At 32.8% G+C, this 19,510-nt stretch overlaps 1 protein-coding gene across 1 annotated transcript in view; it reads right to left on the bottom strand.

Moving 5' to 3' along the window:
- LOC109838633 (39S ribosomal protein L47, mitochondrial) overlaps window positions 10,185-19,510 on the bottom strand; it is a 9,424-nt gene continuing 98 nt past the window's right edge. Inside the window, 3 exon segments of the mRNA XM_020407061.1 lie at window positions 10,185-10,625; window positions 16,640-16,797; window positions 19,415-19,510. The exon segment at window positions 19,415-19,510 is cut by the window's right edge and continues 16 nt beyond it. Of these exon segments, the coding sequence (XP_020262650.1) occupies window positions 10,518-10,625; window positions 16,640-16,797; window positions 19,415-19,510 (362 nt within the window). The 3' untranslated portion in view covers window positions 10,185-10,517.

Below are 19,510 nucleotides of genomic sequence, written 5' to 3'. Positions count from 1 at the left end.
ACAATTTTATTTTATTGATATATTTATATGGGACGGTGGGGATTTCATTAAAGAATTAGGAAAGGATTTTGGATGCTTTCTCATAGAATCTCTTGGAGATGAACATCACAAGAGAAATTTTCTAAAACAACTTTTCACGAGAATATAAGGTTTCGTTTGGATACCATGATGTTTTTCTTATTTTGTTTTTATAAAAAAACATTATGGTGCTGTGTTTTTTCCTTGAAATGTTGTAAAAACATCATGGTAAGTATTTTTGGTCAAACACTAGTTTGACTCATTACAACATTAGTATTAAATATACTATTAATATATTATATATTAATTATAATAAAATATATCCTAATAAAATGTTATAATATTTAGCTTACATTATTATAGTATTATAAGTATTAAATATAATACAATATAATATTGTATAATATATTATAATATTGTGATATTATTATATTAGAATTAAATATAATACAATATAATATTGTATAATATATTATAATATTGTGATATTATTATATTAGAATTATTACTTATTATTTTCAAATAATTATATATTTAATTATTTTGGTATATCAATTTGTTATTGTTATATATTTTATTAATATTTTTATAATAATATTATTTTATTATTAATATAAAATTGAGGAGGCGGAAACAGCAGCTCAAATTCTACTTTTGACCTCATAGGTCAAGAAGAAATACCAAATAGGAGTCATACTCCATCTCAACAGCCAACATCTTGGCGAACTATTGCAAAGAAGCATAACTCTTCTCATACTAAAACCTTTTATAAAGGTGTACGAGATATCGTAGATCAGGAAAATACTCCTGAACCTTTTACTAATATAGTAAAAGAGGAAACTAAATGGTTCGAAAAATCTCATACAGATATAGTTCTATATTTAGAACCCGAAGATATTGCTTTAATGCAAGAACCAGAAACAATTCGGCAAAGATATCTTCACGACACTTACTATCCTACTCTTTCTTTAAAATCAAGAGCTTGGATAAGGACTTTATTAAGTCAAAAAGGAATGGAAATAACCCATTTTTGGACTACAGAAAATCATTCTGTTCCTCCTGGATTTAGCAAATGTGTTATCAGAGAAGTTATACTTCCTCGCAATTGGGCTATAAACCCCAATGAAGAATTACCGTTGGTAAGAGTTCAAGCTACAAAAGAAGTTTACAAATTCAACTATTGGGACTATAAACAAGCTTTCTTTGATCTGTTCTTATACCAGAACCCAAAACAAAAGCATACATGGCTTATCAAGCTATGTCCTGAAGCCCTTCAAAAGGGTGTTCCTAATTGGTTTTATAAATGGTGGGAAACATATGGAATTGAAATTGCAATTATTCCCGAACCCCTTCTGAAGTTATATTCTTCATGGGTCGACAGTCATCCAAAATTATCAAGAATGGATGAAAGCCAGCTCATAGATGGCATGTGCTTTGCACACTTCTTTGCAGAAGTAGAAATTCCTTGGATTTGGAATTGGTCGCTTATATGTGACTGGACCCCATCACATATTCCTATTCTTAAAAGAACATACCAATGCAGATGGTGGAATGGGATCTGTCTCGAGACCAAAGTTAAAGAATTAGAGGAAATTATCCAGAGAAATAAAACTCTGTTAGAGTCAAATATGACTCAAGAAGTTAAAAAAGATAATCCTATGACTAAAATGGCAGCCTTAATAAGGCGAAAATATCCTCAAAGCTCTGAAGCCGAAATTAAGCAGAAGTGCTTAGAATATTTTAAAAGGCAGTTCTTTGAAGCTTTTGACGAACCAGAGACTAATAGTCATGCTTCTTCTATGGAAGAAGATACACCTAGTCTGGATCAGATTCAAGATGCTCAGGACCCTGAAGACATCTGGGCAGAAATATTCAATAATCCACCCGACCTGGATCATATTCAAGATGCTCAGGACCCTGAATAAATCTGGGCAGAAATTTTTAATAACCCTCCAGACCTTAAAGGTAAAAGCCCAGCTTTATAAGCAGACAAAATACTAGATTGAGCCTCGGGGAGCCGTCTAGCATCTCTTTCCAAAAAGCAGCTTTATAAAGCAGCTTTTAAAAGCTACTTTCCTTAAAGGAAGAATCTTACTATTCTAAATGTCGCCATCACCTTTTACTGTGCTAATTAGTGCGGCTACTGTCTATTATGCGGGTCGCTTTCCTACTTTGAAATTAATGTGGCCACTTTATTTACTGTGATATATGCGGGTCGTTTTCAAAGTTAGTGCGACACTTCTGTGAAGCTTCGAGAAATAATGATGACGACTTTAAAGATTCCTCAAGCGTCTATAAATAAGGCAGAAGGGAGAAGGCAGGGGGTGTGGTTGTTTAAGTAAGAAATAAAAATTCTGAGTGTTCTTTGAGTGATTTCTGAGTGATCTCTTGTAATATATCCTCTCTTGTAAATTATTGTGGATCATAATAAAGATGATATAATCTTATCTATTGGCGGGCGTAAATTGTAAGTTTTTCGCTTTTTATTTCCTGCTTTAACTTTGGTATCAGAGCCATGTTTATTATCTGCATGTCTGCTTAAATCTCTGTTACAGTTTATCTTTTGAATATTAGCTAGTAAGAATGTAGAATATTTATATGTTCTTTTAATTCTCTTTTTAAGAGTCTAGTTTGCATGCTTATGGGACGTCACCCAAGTCGCGCTGTGTAAATCCCAGTGTTGCCGAGATGGCTGGTTAGGGTAGTGTAAGACGTTGACAGACGTGTAAGCTTTCAGCTAGATTGTTTTAGAGAGAATCAAAAGAAAAATAAATAGTCTACCTCCTTACTGGATTAATATTTAAGAGATAAATCTGTAACAAGAGAATTTTATGTCAGATATTGTGGAGACTTCGGCTCGACCGTCCAGTTATACTGGACTAAAGAAGGTCAAAAACGCTCAATTAACAGAATATGAAACTGATATAGAGTCCCTTAATAAGTGGACTATACCTGATATCCCTAATAGGGAAATATACAAAATTGGATTTCTCGACTATAAGTCGTTGATTAATATTAAAACTCTAGAAAGGACTACTACAGTCGACAGAGAAGATCAAACAATACAACTCTTAGGAGTTGCAGATGTAAATCCTTATATGGATAAATACAAATATTTGCATGTAGGTCTTATACAGATTGCATTTCGTCCTTTGACGTTATCAGGCTTAAACGCCTCTTTACTAGTCTGTTTAAGAGACTCACGATGTTTGAATTGGACCCAATCTTTAATGGGTATTATGGAGACCAGTTTATGTAACGGTCCAGTTTATTTTAATGTATATCCAAATTTGAGCCTCTCATTAACAGATCCAAATATTTTAGAGGCTATTAGTCTTAATATAAAGACACACGGATACAATTATATTCCTGGATCCGAAACTATTGCGATACAATTATACTATTCAACAGAAATTTTGGCTGTAGAAAATAATTTTACAGAAATTAATAAGATTAAAGGTCATCCAAAGAAAAGACTGGAAAGGTATTATTATAAAAGACCAACTCCAGCAGATGTTCTTTTTGAAGAAAATGATGCATATCTACAGGCTGATTATAATGGTAGAAATATCTACGAATGGAATATAGATGGGTTATCAGATACCCAAATCAATTCTACTATACATAGAATGCTAATGTATGGTACCATTTGCAAACAAAATGGTAATAATGAACGTATGATAGCCTCTTTTATAACTTGTGGCTTTACTGGTATCCTTAAAGGATGGTGGGACAATTATCTGTCTGCAGATGCTCGAAATGAGATATTAGGAGCAACAAAAATAGAAAATGGTATACAGCAAGAAGATGCTGTTTATACGTTAATGTTAGCAATAGCACACCATTTTACTGGTGCTTACCTTGATGAAGGTGAAAGAATCAGGACCTTATTACAAAATTTTAGATGTCCTTCTTTAACTCATTTTCGGTGGTATAAAGACACCTATCTAAGTAGAGTTATGTCTCTAGCTGATGCTAATAGCTCACATTGGAAAGCCAAATTCATAATTGGCTTGCCTACTTTATTTGCTGAAAAAGTTAGAAATAAAATTCGAGCAGAATATGGAGGATATATTCCTTACGACAACCTATCATATGGGTATTTGTCAAACGCCTGTATAAAAGAAGGCTTAGCTTTATGCAATGATTTAAAGCTTAAAAACCAACTAAAGTCTCAAAGACTTACTAAAAGAAAAGAGTTGGGAGAATTTTGTGAGCAATTTGCTTATGATCAACCTTATAAGGTTGAAAAAGAGACTATACCTAATAAAGGGAAAACTAAAAAATTCTTTAAAAGAAAAAAGAAAAAATTCTTTAAAGAAAAAGAAAGAGAAAAGCCTTATAGGGCTAAAAAGAAAATTAAACAAGAAAGGAAAGAAATTCATTGTTATAAATGTGGCCGTATAGGGCATTATGCCAATCGCTGTTATATTAAAAAGAAAATAGATGCGATTGAAGATGAAGGTCTTAAAAAGACTTTATCTAATATTTTAATCAATAATGATTCAGAAGACGAATCATATTCGTCCACTTCAGATTCAGAATCTGAAAATGAAAACTGTAAATGTGCAATTAATAATTGCAACGATGAAACAAATTATTGGAAATCTATTGTCCAAATGAATGGACTATCAATCAATATGATTAAATCTAAAGATAAAGAACTTTTATCACAAGTTCTCTCCGCTGATATTTCTTCTACTTTAAAAGAAGAATTAGTAAAAAATTTGTCTAATAAAGACAAAAATCCTCAAATAGACAATGTGTTTAAATTTTCAGAAGTACAAAAAAGAAGGCAAAATATTGCTCATACTTCAAAAGATATATCTTTATCATCTCTTAATAAAGAGATACAAGAATTAAAGATAGAAGTTAAAAAATTAAAACAAGAAAATAAATATATTCTCGCCAGATTCGATGAAGGTAGTGAACAAAATGAGCAAGAGCATATTGAAACTAATGAAGCCAATGCTCTATTGCAAATATTGCAACAAGTTACCTCTCAAAAGTGGTATATAAATATCAACTTAATAGTTGAAGATCAATTTTACATATCAGATCTTATAGCTCTGGTTGATAGTGGTGCTGATTTAAATTGCATCAACGAAGGTATAATTCCTTCAAAGTTTTTTGAAAAAACTACTCAAACACTAAGTAGTGCAAATGGAAATCAACTAGAGGTAAAGTATAAATTACCTAATGCACAAATATGTGTGCAAGGGACTTGTATACCAACTCCCTGTATATTGGTAAAAAATTTATCCCAACATATAATTCTTGGGACTCCATTTTTACATACTATTATGCCTATCCATAAGATAGATACTAATGGCATTCGTGCTACTTTTCAAGAAAAAGAAATTTTACTTGAGTTTATTACAGACCCTCAAACTAAAATGTTAAATGAGGTTAAAAATATTATGCTTAAAGAAAATCAGATAAATTTTCTTAAAGAAGAATTAGTATTTGTTCAAGTTGAAGAACAAATTAAAAAACACAAAGACTTAATAAGTCAAATTGAAAATAAATTCAAACTCACTGTATGCAGTGATGTTCCAAATGCTTTTTGGAATAGGAAACAACATATTGTTTCTTTACCCTATATAGAGGGATTTAACGAGAAAAATATTCCAACAAAATCTCGTCCTTGCCAAATGAATCAAGAATATCTTGATTTATGCAAAAAAGAAATACAAACTCTTATAGAGAAAAATTTAATAAGGAAATCATACTCTCCTTGGAGTTGTACAGCATTCTATGTTAACAATGCTGCTGAAAGAGAAAGAGGTGTTCCAAGATTAGTAATCAATTATAAACCTCTTAATTCTGTCCTTAAATGGATAAGATATCCAATTCCTAATAAAAGGGATTTATTGAATCGCATTACTAATGCAAAAATATTTTCTAAGTTTGATTTAAAATCAGGCTACTGGCAAATCCAGATAGAAGAAAAAGACAAGTATAAGACTGCTTTTGTTGTCCCATTTGGACACTATGAATGGAATGTTATGCCATTTGGGCTTAAAAACGCCCCTTCTGAATTTCAAAATATTATGAATGATATTTTTATTCCTTATACGGATTTTATTTTATCTTATATAGATGATATTTTGATCTTTTCTAATAGTTTCGATCAACATGTAAAACATTTAGAGACTTTTAGATCTCTAGCCATAAAAAATGGGTTAGCTATATCTGCCCCAAAAATGAAATTATTTCAAACTCAGATTAGATTTCTGGGTCATAATATTAACAAAGGAACAACTATTCCTATCGATAGAAGTATTGAATTTGCATCAAAATTCCCAGACGAAATAACTGATATAAAACAGTTACAAAGATTTTTGGGAGCTTTAAATTATGTAGCTGATTATTATAAAGATTTAGCCAAAGATACTGTTCTTTTATATGATAGGCTTAAAAAGAATGCTAAGCCTTGGACACAGCAACATACTGCTGCGGTAAGAAAAATTAAACTTAAAGTTAAAAATTTACCTTGTATTCATCTTGCAAATATTCACTGGTTCAAAATAGTTGAAACAGATGCTTCCAATATTGGTTATGGTGGAATCTTAAAACAAGTTGATCCCCAAACTAAAAAAGAACAATTAGTTCGTTTTACCTCTGGTAAATGGGATAAAGCCCAGTTTAACTATTCTACAATTAAAAAGGAAATGTTATCTATTTTAAAATGTTTCTCTAAATTTAGAGACGATATTCTTAATCAAGAATTTTTACTACGAATAGATTGTAGTTCTGCTAAAAGCATTATTGAAAAAGATGTTAAAAATCTTGTCTCTAAGCAAATATTTGCTAGATGGCAAGCTGAATTAGCAATGTATCAATTCAAAATTGAATATATTAAAGGTGACTCTAATCATCTTCCAGATTTTCTAACTCGTGAATTTTTACAGGGTACAAATGAGACGGAGTAATCCCTCCTTTTCTAACTCGTGAATTTTTCCAGATTTTCTAATCAAAATTTAATAATTATATTAAATTTACTATACAATATATAATAATAATAATAATAATATATTTTTATTTTATTATTAAATATGTTACTATTATTAATATTTTATAATTATTAATTTATTACTGTTGGCCTTCTTGTTTTGATGATGTTTAACAAACAATTTATCACTAATGTTGTTTGTCTAGTATTTGTGTTTTCTTATTTATTATAGACAAACAACGTTGTTGGAGGATGGATGAAATAGAGCTTCAACGTTCCTTTTTTTGTAAATTGTTTGTCATCATCAAAAAGGGGGAGATTGTTGGCCTTCTTGTTTTGATGATGTTTAACAAACAATTTATTACTAATGTTGTTTGTCTAGTGTTTGTGCATTCCTATGTTTTGTAGACAAACAACGTTGTTGGAGGATGGATGGAATAGAGCTTCAACGATCATATCCAAAGGAGGTTGGCGGAATGTCGGTGAAGCCTTGCTATTCAAAGTTCAAGATCCAAGTTCAAGCTTCATCCGCGAGATTACCAAGTCAAGCTTATTGAAGATCAAGATCATTGCTTGGGTAATTTAGTTTAGGAATTTATATTATGTGTGTTAGTACTTTAAGCTCAATCATATACACACATACACGTTTTGGTTTTTGTATATATATAGTTATATATATACATATATGTTTTGGTTTGATAGTTTTCAAGTTTTACTATGAAACAAATGAATAGAATTGGAAAATACTATTTTGTTTCATGTTTATATGCCTATATATGATTTCACCTTTAACAAGCTTATATTTAATGAAATCATATTTAGTGTTTTGAATATATTTGCATAGAATATGCAATTTTATGAAAATATTGTATTTCTAGGTTATAGACTTCATAACAACATGTTATATCTTTTATCAAGTCTATACAATCATTTCATAAAGTTTCAAAATGTTGTTTAAGTCAAAATATCAAAATATCAATTTTCAGGTTTTCATGTTTTGGACTATATTATCATGTCTACAATCATTCCCCAAAGTTTTACATTTTTTGGAATTTATTTGATATTTTTAAACAGTGTTTTAAAATCAGCAAAACATGTTTTTCATATGTACAAAATGGTGATATTTTTCATTTGGGAAGTCCTTTTTCGAAACCAGTCGTTGTAGCATGTTTATTATCATGTCTACAATCATTCCCCAAAGTTTTACATTTTTTTGGAATTTATTTGATATTTTTAAACAGTGTTTTAAATCAGCATATCAGTTTTCTGCTGTGTCAGTTTTCGGTCGACCGTACCGGTCGACCGCTCAATTGTTCTTTCATCAGCATGCAGCAGAGAGTTGGTCGATCGACCGATGTGGTCGACTGAGAGCTCCATCGGTCGACCGCACCGGTCGACCGACGATGGTCCAGAGCCATTCTTCGTGATTTTGCTCTCTGTCGGTCGACCGACGAAATTTCCGGTCGACCGACTATATGACCGTTGCTTTTTTCAACGGCTATTTTCTGAGCGTTTGCTAGGGCTGTTTTATCTTTTTGCTTGGGGTTTTTGTTGAGATCTTGAGTGGGTATAAATACCCAATTGCTGATCTCTTTTCAAGTCATTAAGAATGTTTTAAAAGAAGTTTTTGAACAAGGGTTTTAAAAAGAGTTTAAGCTTGTTTAAGCTTGTTTAAGGGTTTCGTTTAAGCTGTTTTGGTTTTCACAAGTGGAGGAGATTATCTTCTTGTTTGGGCTCCAATCTCCATCTCTCCATCTTGATTTAGAGAAGTGTTTCTAAACTCATCTAGCAATTTATTATTTTGATTATAATTTCCATAAGCTAGATTTATATTTGAGTTTAGTTTAATTGTTTTATTGATACTCTTTGTTCACACACAACCTATTGAGCTTATTGTACTTACATTCATAGTATAATTTAGGGTTGTGGGTTTGTGACATTGAGAGAAGGTCCGAACTCCGTGATCATATCGCTTGTTTGAGTTTGTCTTTGGCGTAGTTGTTTTTGCATTTATTTTATATCGCCAATTGTGCACTGCTCATTCACTTTATCCACTATCTTGTTTAGATGGTTTATCCCTTGTGTTAGTTTATATATCCTTGCATATATATATTTCACTATATGCCTCTTTGCTAGGATATATCATATTGTATATTGCTTATCCTAGCTCATTTACATTGTTGTATTTTATGCTTGCTAGGATAACTTGTTAATATACTTTAATTGGCATTTAAATCGGATTAGATTAGCATAAGACCCTAATCACCCCCCTCTAGGGTCTAACAATTACAATTTATTTATTAAAAAGTTAATAATATTATAGAAATTATACTATTGTATAGTATATTATTATATTATTATTAGATGATTATTTATTATCAATAATAGTATTATTATTATTTATTAGTTTATTTATATTTTATTATTATTTATTATTATAAAATTCATTATCAACATATAAAATACTACTATTTAATATGTTATTATATTATTATATAAGATATTTTATTTATTATATTATTTAATAAATATTACTATATTAGATTAACTATAATATAGTATACTATAGTATAATATAATAAGCATGTTGATAATAACTCTTTATTAATATTTAATATATTATGATAATTATTATATTAACACATTCTCAAAATCAAAACCAAAACACCAAACATAAAACACCTAAAATGTGCTTTGAAATAAGTGTTGTGTTTTTAGTTTGAGGATGATTTAGTTCCAAAAACACCATGGTTTCCAAATACATGATGCTTTGTTTTTGACAAAAACACCATAAAAACAAGTAAAACACCATGTTATCCAAACGAAGCTTAGCAAAAAACCTTTACGTGCAAGATGCAAGCAGTTCTTGAAAGTCCATATTCAAAAAAAAAAAGAAAAAAAAAAGAAAAACTCTATGTGCAAGATGCAAGCAAATAGATCTCTACTATTCAGGTCACATCCTGCAGAAATCATTAAGTAGAGACAACATTTAATATTTGGTATAAAGAGGAACATAAGTATGCTTAGTATCAAACATCAAATTTAATATTTGGTGGAAATCTTCTCATCTACTATTTAATTTAGTAGAGACAACATTTAAATGTGCATCTTCAAATGATCGGATGAGAAACTTCCACGTCACTACCAAGACCCAAATTTCGGGAAAAAAACCAAAAATATGTAAAATAATAGATGTACTCCAGCTGAACAATGAAACATTAATTGCTATCAAGACCTTGAATAACAAGAAGGAAAAATCTGAAAATACACAGGGGACTCCAGTTAACAAGTCCTCATATGCTTTGCTATTCAATGAGTTCTACGTAGCCATGCCCTAAGCATTTCTGAACAAAATCCCAATTCCATGAAATCACATCTTCGCAAGTTTCTGATGCAAATAACATAGTTTCACACAAGCCGGCAAAACATTTCCAAGTACATAAAAGGAATGAAAACCATAGCAATACCAGCACCTGAAAGGTGAATCCGATTTCCTCTTATCAAGATTATTCAGATATTGGCTACATATTGTCGGATTCGACATTTATAACGCGTTAATCATCCTCTTCAACTCAGCAGATCTCCTAGGATCAGGCTCAACAATTGCTCTCTCGGTTAATACATGTTTAATTCGGCTCATTGATTTCCTCACCTGTTATAAACATTTAGGATGCTATGTTAGAGGAAGATATAAAATAGAAAAGATTGATTACTCAGTGACATAAATTTAGCAAAGACAAAATAGAAAAACTGCATTAACGATTATCAGGGGAGAAAATTTCATGGAAAACAAAATCCTATGTTGACAGTTACCCTTTTTTGTCAATGAAGTATGATTAAATACGTACTCGTCAACATTAATATAGTTGTACACATGAGCTTAAAAATGTACCCGTCAACGCCTAAAATGTGAAAATTATCCAGAGATTTAATCGTAAATGGTTTATGGAGCTTTATGAACCCTACTAACATACAAACAAATCACTGTGTTGCTACGCTACAGACTGGATGCTCACAAAGCTTGCAGTGGAAAAAGATGCACAATCCAAAGAGGAATCAATGGACAGCTGATGGCTATTTATATTTTGATTTCGTGTATAATTCACCAAGAAGTCTAGGATCCTTTTAATGCAAAATGGGTTCCAGATGATAGCATGGCTATCATTTTGTTAACAAGTTGACTGAAGCAGTTCAGAGTCTATATAACTGAAAAGGAAATTTTAGAAATGTTACGTAGTGAATATAACATAACATAGTAAGCTTCTTGCTTACTCATAACCTTTAATGGAAAGGCATTTATACAAGAATGTCTCTGTGGGGGAGAAGACAAACTATTAATAACATGATGTTATGTTGTTAATAGTTTCTGTAGGAACATTGGAACAAATTATCGTTTCCTTGTTTTTTGTTTTTATTTTTGTAATGAGAAAGTGAAGGTAGAAAAGGAACAAGAATATATTGTATCTACAATGAAAATATAAAAAGGCAATTTAGAAGAGAAATCAAACACATCATAATGTTTGATTTTTCAAAATTCTAACATTCTGTCTGATGACATCCTATAAATGTACACAATACTAGTGCATTTCCCCCATGTTGCGAATTTTTCCTTGACAAAATACAGTCCACTACGCGTAAAATTCTACCACATGTGCGAAGAGTCAATTTCAAACCAAACTACTACTTTCAATCTCCCAAAGACATCAGACACATCACAGCTCAAAGCAACTGCATATAATACAATCACTTAGAAAGACTCAATTCTCTATGATTCCCACCACCAAAACTCACTACATCATAGGCCTCTTCTGAATTCTGGAACTGCAGAGATGTAAATAAAAAGAATGATATGATAATGATAATTAGGTAATGTGCACAAACAACAACCCAAGGCTGTTCATTTCCAAACCCAAACATACAACTATATGACTGGAACTCATTAGGAAAATCTACTACTGCTCAGCATCTTATACTTTGATACATACATAAAAAAACAGGATAACTATGGTTATATTGGATATATTTGAGTTTTGATATTGAGTGGCCAAAGGGCACTTGCAAAGAAAAGTACCAATCCCATAAAGTTACATGTAGTAATAAATCCTTTGTTATGGAAACTTGGTGGACTTTTTTCTAAGAGAGTTCACAAGATCGTTTTCCCCCTTCAAAAAAAAACCTAGCTCGAATTAGTCTACAAGAATTCACAGTAGCTTTTGAGGACCATTGCTGAAGAGCATTTCTGATGGTTATCTCAAAATGTCCAAAAAACTAATTGGGTACTTACTGATCAATCTAGATTAACCATCAGAGGCAGTTGGACAATAAATAATGAGGGAAAGAAGATCTATTGTTTGAGGAGGAGGAGTTTTTGGGTCAGCTGTCCCTTGGCATCTCAGACATAAAACGAAAATACGACGAACAGGGAAGGTGTTCTCCAAGGAGCAAAATCGACATGCTCATGGCCTTCTTTAGAAATTTTGATAAAGTAAAGAAGAAACTAACTTTCGAATATAAAAGACTGGATCAATTCATGGAATTGTTAAGATTTGTGACAATTTTTACAAAAAAATAGGAAAAGAGGGTTTCTATAACCAATAGAAGGGGCAGCAGAGACCCAACCGAGTAATGCCTTCGAAAACATGGAATATGTTGATAAATATAGGCTTAAACCATACTGCTGACCTGAATGTTCTTTCTTGGTCAAATTTTGATGAAAAGTCTTAGCTCCTACCTTTTTTAATAAAACAACAGTCAGAGGTTAGCAATGCAAAGTTTTCTGTAAGATTATGCCCTAAGCGCGTAAACAAAGCTGCGAAATCCCACAGGAGAACTAAGCTCGTTTTAAAATTTTAATAACAACCGCACCTTCGGTATAGCTATAGAGCTTCTTTATTAATCACTTTATAATGATCAAGGTGCTATAAAGAATTAAAAAATAATAATTTCCATAACCCTCTTGGACGCAATTGAAAAATCCAAACAAATCCCATTTCCTACTTTCATCTTAGCCCAATTTCGTATTCTGCATTTGCGTAACAATAAAAAGAACATCAGATATTTTAACCGAATCTCGAGAGCCAGCTGCATTTATCTTCTACTCTCCACTCAGTCCTGATAAGGGCCATCTTAGCAGGCTTATTGAGGCGCGCGCCCCGGGCGTGCCCCGGGCGCGGGGCGCTTCGGCCTGGGGGAAATGCGCCCCGCACGCGAGGCGGGGCGCTGCACGCAGCGAGGCGCGCGCCTCGTGTGCGCCTCGCTCGCGCCTCACGTCCGCCTCACACCTGCGTTATGTAACATACTCATTCTTCTATTTTTAAAAATAATTTACATAATTACATATTTATATCATGTAATATACTCTTTCTTACTAATTGCTAATCTATTTTTATCTTTTCATGTTTAACCTATAAAAAGGAAACAATAATTAGTAATTTAGTATATTTGTTTGCTAATTGTATATAAAAAGGAAACAATAATTAGTAATTTAGTATATTTGTTTGCTAATTGTAACTTCCTTCTCTAATTAGCATGCTAACTAGCAAATTATGAACATGTAAATATGTAATTGTTACATTCATTCTTTATCTTTTCATGTTAAGTAGCAAATATCAATTAAGAATACTAACTAGAAAATTATGAACAATCATGTTTGCTAATTATATTTCTTAGTCTTTTTATGTGACAATTTATAAACATATGCTCATAATTGTTAATCACTTAATTTGATGATTTAAATACATGTTTCTTGTATCCTTTTTGTTACTTTAAAAATTCAGTTAGCATAATTTGATGATTTAAGTTGATATTCTCATAATTTTGGATATAGGTAACTAATATGTTGCTTATATGTTTCTGTCTTATGATGTTGGCAAATATTAGTTTGAGTTATGCGCCTCAATTAGTGAGGCGCGCGTCTCGTTGTGCGCCTTGCGCATGGTACGCGTAAAGGACCTTTGCGCCCCGCATTGCGCCTTGCGCCTCGATAACACTGCATCTTAGTATCTCGATCAATTTCATTTCGGTCTATCCAACCTTTGTAGCTTTGTGGAGTACAATCCTATAACTCCATGTAGCACACTCATTTGTCCAAATCATGTATGTCCAAACCATCGCAAATGATTCAGTTCATCCTCTATTTCTGATCTTTGAAGAATTGCAATCGCTTCTTATTCTCGTTTAATGCATTATCACTCATTCGTCTCGATTCTCAACATTTCCATTCCAACAATGTTAATTTTTTAAGAATATTGTTCCTTAACTACATGGTCCCTAGTAGGGGTGCATTCAGTCCGGATACGGCTCGGATATGATGCATACCAAATCCATATCCGCTTACCCATCTCAAATACGGATACGGATATACCTCGGTAAGGAAAATTCATATCAATATCCGCCAAAATCGGATACGGTTATGGATATAGATGCAGATATATAAACGGATATGCATACGGATACAAAAAAGGATATAAGAAAACTAGATAGTATTCATAAAAATATAGTTCATGTGATATAAAAGAGTTCGTTAATATGTTCATTATGATTGAAAAGCTAAGATTAGACATCTTGATCATCAAAATTAACCACAAATCCATAATCTAAGAATCGAAACTATCTTTAGAGTATGACCAATATGTATTCGGATATTTCGGATACGGATACAGATATTTCATTACAAAACCATATTCGTAACCATATCCTATTGGTTATAGATTTGAGTAGACATATCTGTATCCTAACGGATACAGTTATGGATATTTCCTCGGATATGAATACGGTTTAGCACCCCTAGTCCTCAGGCTATATATATGCTACATAAAATGCAAGAAATAAACACATCAAATGCAAAAAGAGAGGGGAAAAACACTTTTATGGTTTACAAATGTCAATGAAATTCAACACATATTTTCAAGACTAGAATAGCAAGCCTAGCTTAACAAATATCTGTAGATCTGATCATAACCAGCAAATCAGCAACATGTCCATGAAATAATCTACATTTTTCTCAAACCAAACTAGATTAATAACTCAGTAAAAGTTCTAATAAGAACATATACAAAGCTCTTCAAATGGTCATTGTTGGCAACAAAAGTTGGATAACTATAAAACTAAGTTCATTCAAGGAAAAGTAAAAAAAACTACTCAGGGTTGCTAACGATAAAACTACGACCCAAAGGGCCTGTTTGGCAACTAGCCCATATTTGATTTGGAACGGGTTATCCTAAACCAGTTCTTTTTTGGACCAAGGGAGGAATGGTCCACAAAAGAACTAGTTTAATGGCCCCAATTTGGCCTATAAAAACAAGGCTAGATCTGGCCCTCCTCATTGCCAAACAAAAAACTGAGCCAGGTTTGAACCAATTTTGAAAGATAGCCAAACAGACCCAAAGAGTTATTTTGCCTTTAATTGAGAACATCTTTAGAACACCTTTGCACAGAATTGTGGTGGGCAAAAGTTGAGAGATGAAACTTGTCTAAATAAAACTCCAAAACATCTCTCTTAGCTATTTTTCCTTTCCCAAGAGGAAGTGATAGTATGATAACAGAATGAAGCTAGTGCAGTAGTAAACCCCTGGCCCGTTTGTTCTAAGACTAGGAAACCAACCCTACAATGGTTTCGAACTTATATTTTCACTCATCCTCTTCATTCACAGATATGTTTGGCAGGGATTGACTCATTGATTAACTTCTATATAATGGAGTAAGTAATGCATGAAACAATAACACTAGGAACTAGAAAAAACTAATAACTTGCAATGTAACACATGAATTAACAATGTAAGATAAGTAAGGAGCAAATTGTGGATGAAAAAAATAATATAGAAGACAAAAATGTAGGAACTATGGAGTAATTCATCAAATGATAGAAACCCCAATTGAATCTAAATCTAGTTAAATGTTACTAAATTGAACAATACTCCAATCTAAGTCAAGTTGACAGCTACTGATTTTAAATACCAATAGTATGTGATTGCATCACCTGCATCCACTCGCCACCTGGTTGTATATGGTCATCTTGGAAATATTTCACTTCAACCTCATGGATACAGTGAGTAGGCCATATACAACTTCAACATTTTGATTTTTACACAACCTGATTTAATTCCAGAAAACATTTCTCCTTAGTTCATCTTCACAAATGATCAATCACAACTCAGAGAATCTGTCCCATATATAACTTAGTCATCAATGTCAAGTTTACTCTTGTTTTTTCTCCAATTTTTTCTAGTTATGTTGCATTTACTCAAATGACCGATTGTAACTCAAAAAATTTCCCCATATATCTCTTAGTCATTAATGTCAATATTACTCTTATTTCTTCTCCTACTTTTCCTAGTTACTCATGTTTCATTTACTCATGGTTGATTGGTTTCTATGAAAGTACATAAGCCCAGAGCTCATTGAAACCTAGAAAAAACCTACTTCTAAGATAAAACATCTGAATGTAGACAAACGCGGAGAGTCTGGATTTTTCTTTGTATACATGCTATGAAGTTAATTGGATGCAATTCTGGTAGTAGTTGAATCTTTGAAAACCGATAAATTACCATAATGTTCCCTTAGGCTAATACGCACATCATATACTATGGTCACATGATTGTCAAACTATTTTTTATCACAGATGAAGATGAAGACACCATAAGAAAACAAGGAAAATTGATTGTTTACCTTTGGAATACGATCAGGGTTAGGGAAACGAAGATTCTGTGAATGAAGCATCTGACGTTGAGTCATTAACAAGTTCTTTTCCTTCAACAGAACAAACCATAGCTTATGAAGATCATCCCATGATTTGAGACGCAACTCAGAAGCCTTCCAACCACGACCTGTAGATAAATTAATAAGAATAGGGCTTTGAAGATTCCACATCTTTTTCGTCGATTTACCTCATTTAACAGATGAAACGAAATAATGATAAGATTTCTACTTGAACAGAATTATGTCTCAAAAGTAATGTTTTGGCTATTACTAGTGTATTAACTAAATGACATCAAATTCTTGTAGCAAAAATGCATGCAAGCAATAAACTAAAGTTGAAATGATCCTTTCCTATGATCTATTATTAAGAATGGGTGGAAATAAGACACAAGAGAGAGAATCAAGTAGTCTTTTATCTTAGAGAGGAATAGAAAATAGACAATTTCCCCTTCCAACTAAAACTTATGCCAATGGATATAGCAAAGACTGTCTCTCACACAAAAGAACCAAGCAACTCATTACTCTCCTAAGTTAATAAATGTTCAACTCTTCCAAAGAAGGAATTTTAGCATCCAGCAGACGCATTGTAACTGTTAAAGAATGAGTTGGAAAGGCCAAGCCCAGCACTAGTATAGAACAAAAAACAAAATATGTGATGTAGGACTACAGATGCCCACACTAATGTTAGTGTCATTAGAGCGCATGGAGAGTAGAATGAGGTGGTAAGAGCCAGTATGCTGAAGAAAGGCAATGAGAAATAGATAACAAAAAATTATTTGGTTCAGAGGGTCTAACCTATAAGAGCAGTGCATGAAATCAATCAGAGATTTATAGAACATAGAATCTATCGTTTTCCAAAATGGAGGCTAAGCTTTTCCATAGTAATTTTAATCTTCTTAGTCAACTACATAAATGGCAGGGAAAAACTTACATTTCAATATGATGATTAATGATTACATTTACAGAGTAAATCTAAATAAACATTTATAAAGAATGGACTTAAAATGCTCTGCAAGTTAAAGAGGATGGTTTGAAGCAACAATACTCTTTCAACAATGAGATTTAAGCTAATAATTTCATGTCAAGGGTGGGAAAACAATTCATACATCATATTCATCTAATAGGACAAATCGTCATGAAACAAAACGAGTGGTGAGCTGTAAAGCGGCAGAAGTTCAAGGCACTGTTTGGTTAACCAAAAAACATCCTGAAATCGATTTCCAAATCCACCCTCACTTTGGAAATCTATTTACGCTTTTGGTTTATTTTTTCCATAGCTTGGTAGCCAATAAAAAAAGGGCAATCGGGCAATTCGTTAAATGATATCTGTATAATGAGTACCTCTTCTGAAGCCATATCGCGAATCTCTTGTCTTCTGGTAAACGGTCGGAATCAGTCCACGAATGAGTTCCTTCTTTTAAAGCTTAAGGCCGTCATCCAGTTCTGGGATCCCTACTATCGATCTTTCACATTCGATACTATAGATATGACACGAGGAGTATACTGCTCTCCTAAACATAGCATTGACAGACCCGGACAAAGTCTATTGGTATGAGCCAAGATCGGGCATGAGAAGGAAAGTTGCGAAGATACTAGACATGCAGGCTGCCAAAATATACCTACATATAAAAGAGAAGGGAGACGAATAGTGTATCGTGGGACTTCTTGCATGCCTTCCTTTATTAGAAATGGGTTCTCAAATCTGTAAAAAGCTGACATGCTTTAAGGAAAAACAATTCAGGATCATAAGAGAGGAAATAGCTTGGAAATCTCCGTTTTTATCCAAAACCCCCTAATCATGTAGGTTCTTCCTCTCCTTGTTGTTCATGCTAGAATATGAAGCTACGTATTGATATTTTTTTTGGGTGCTTTCTAAACACAAGTAAACTCAGGTATGCTAGTTTGGCAATTTCTAGTTGAAACAAACAAGAGATGTCAAACTCTAGTAAAATTCATGAAATGCATGAAAACGGTTTTCTTTTACTAGCTTTCAGTTTCCTAAACTTTATGTAAACCAACCAAACACGTCCTAAATGGAAAATAGCACCAATATTAGGCTATTAGCTTCATGGTTATCCAATGATAAGACAAAAGCAAACTACACTGCGAGAAACAGAATGGAATATGTCAAACGGTCAATTATGTTATGGCGTTCTTGAGGATGGCTTGCCTCCTTCTTTTTCTTTTTTCCTTTTTCTTTTAATTAGGGGTCATGTTGTATGCGACCTGTCACACATATTTCCCATTCTGGAGATTGTTTCGTTAACATCTTTTTAATGAAAGACTAGGGAGCTGCGCTTCAAAATTTATCTCCAAAAACAAATAGTTGCGCTGGAAGAAAATTTATGTTCACGAGCAAAAGGAAACGGACTACAATTCCAAAATGTGAAAACAACCACTAAACCCATGAGCACGCGGCTCACTTTTGGCCGCTCGCATAGCTACGGCTACAAGCATACCACTTCTACTCCAACAATTTATTCAGAAAATGAACGCGTGAAGGCTTTCTCCAATTCTTCTACCCTACCGAAAAGGAAGCGTAATTACAGGGGTAAAAGTGACTCAACAACACGGGAGCTGAATAAACTGAATAAAAATCAGGATCCTAACTCGTTCAACAACACAGCCAACTTAAAAGAACCCACATTTTTCACGCAATTACAACTCCTAAAAAAAAATTAATAACGCAATTACATAAACAGTAAAGGGGTTAATCAAAAGAAATTAAAAAAATAACAAATTTACCGTAAACAATAGGTTTCTCATCCTCAGTGTTCCTGTCCAATTCAAAGAATTGCTCCAGAGGGTTTCGCGCGATCCTCGCGGTGGCCGAAGCCGCAG

This window comes from Asparagus officinalis, chromosome 4 (assembly GCF_001876935.1).
Source record: "Asparagus officinalis chromosome 4, Aspof.V1, whole genome shotgun sequence".
Taxonomy (NCBI): domain Eukaryota; kingdom Viridiplantae; phylum Streptophyta; class Magnoliopsida; order Asparagales; family Asparagaceae; genus Asparagus; species Asparagus officinalis.
Note: the sequence above shows the minus strand (reverse complement) of the source record. Positions and strands in the feature narration are given on the sequence as shown.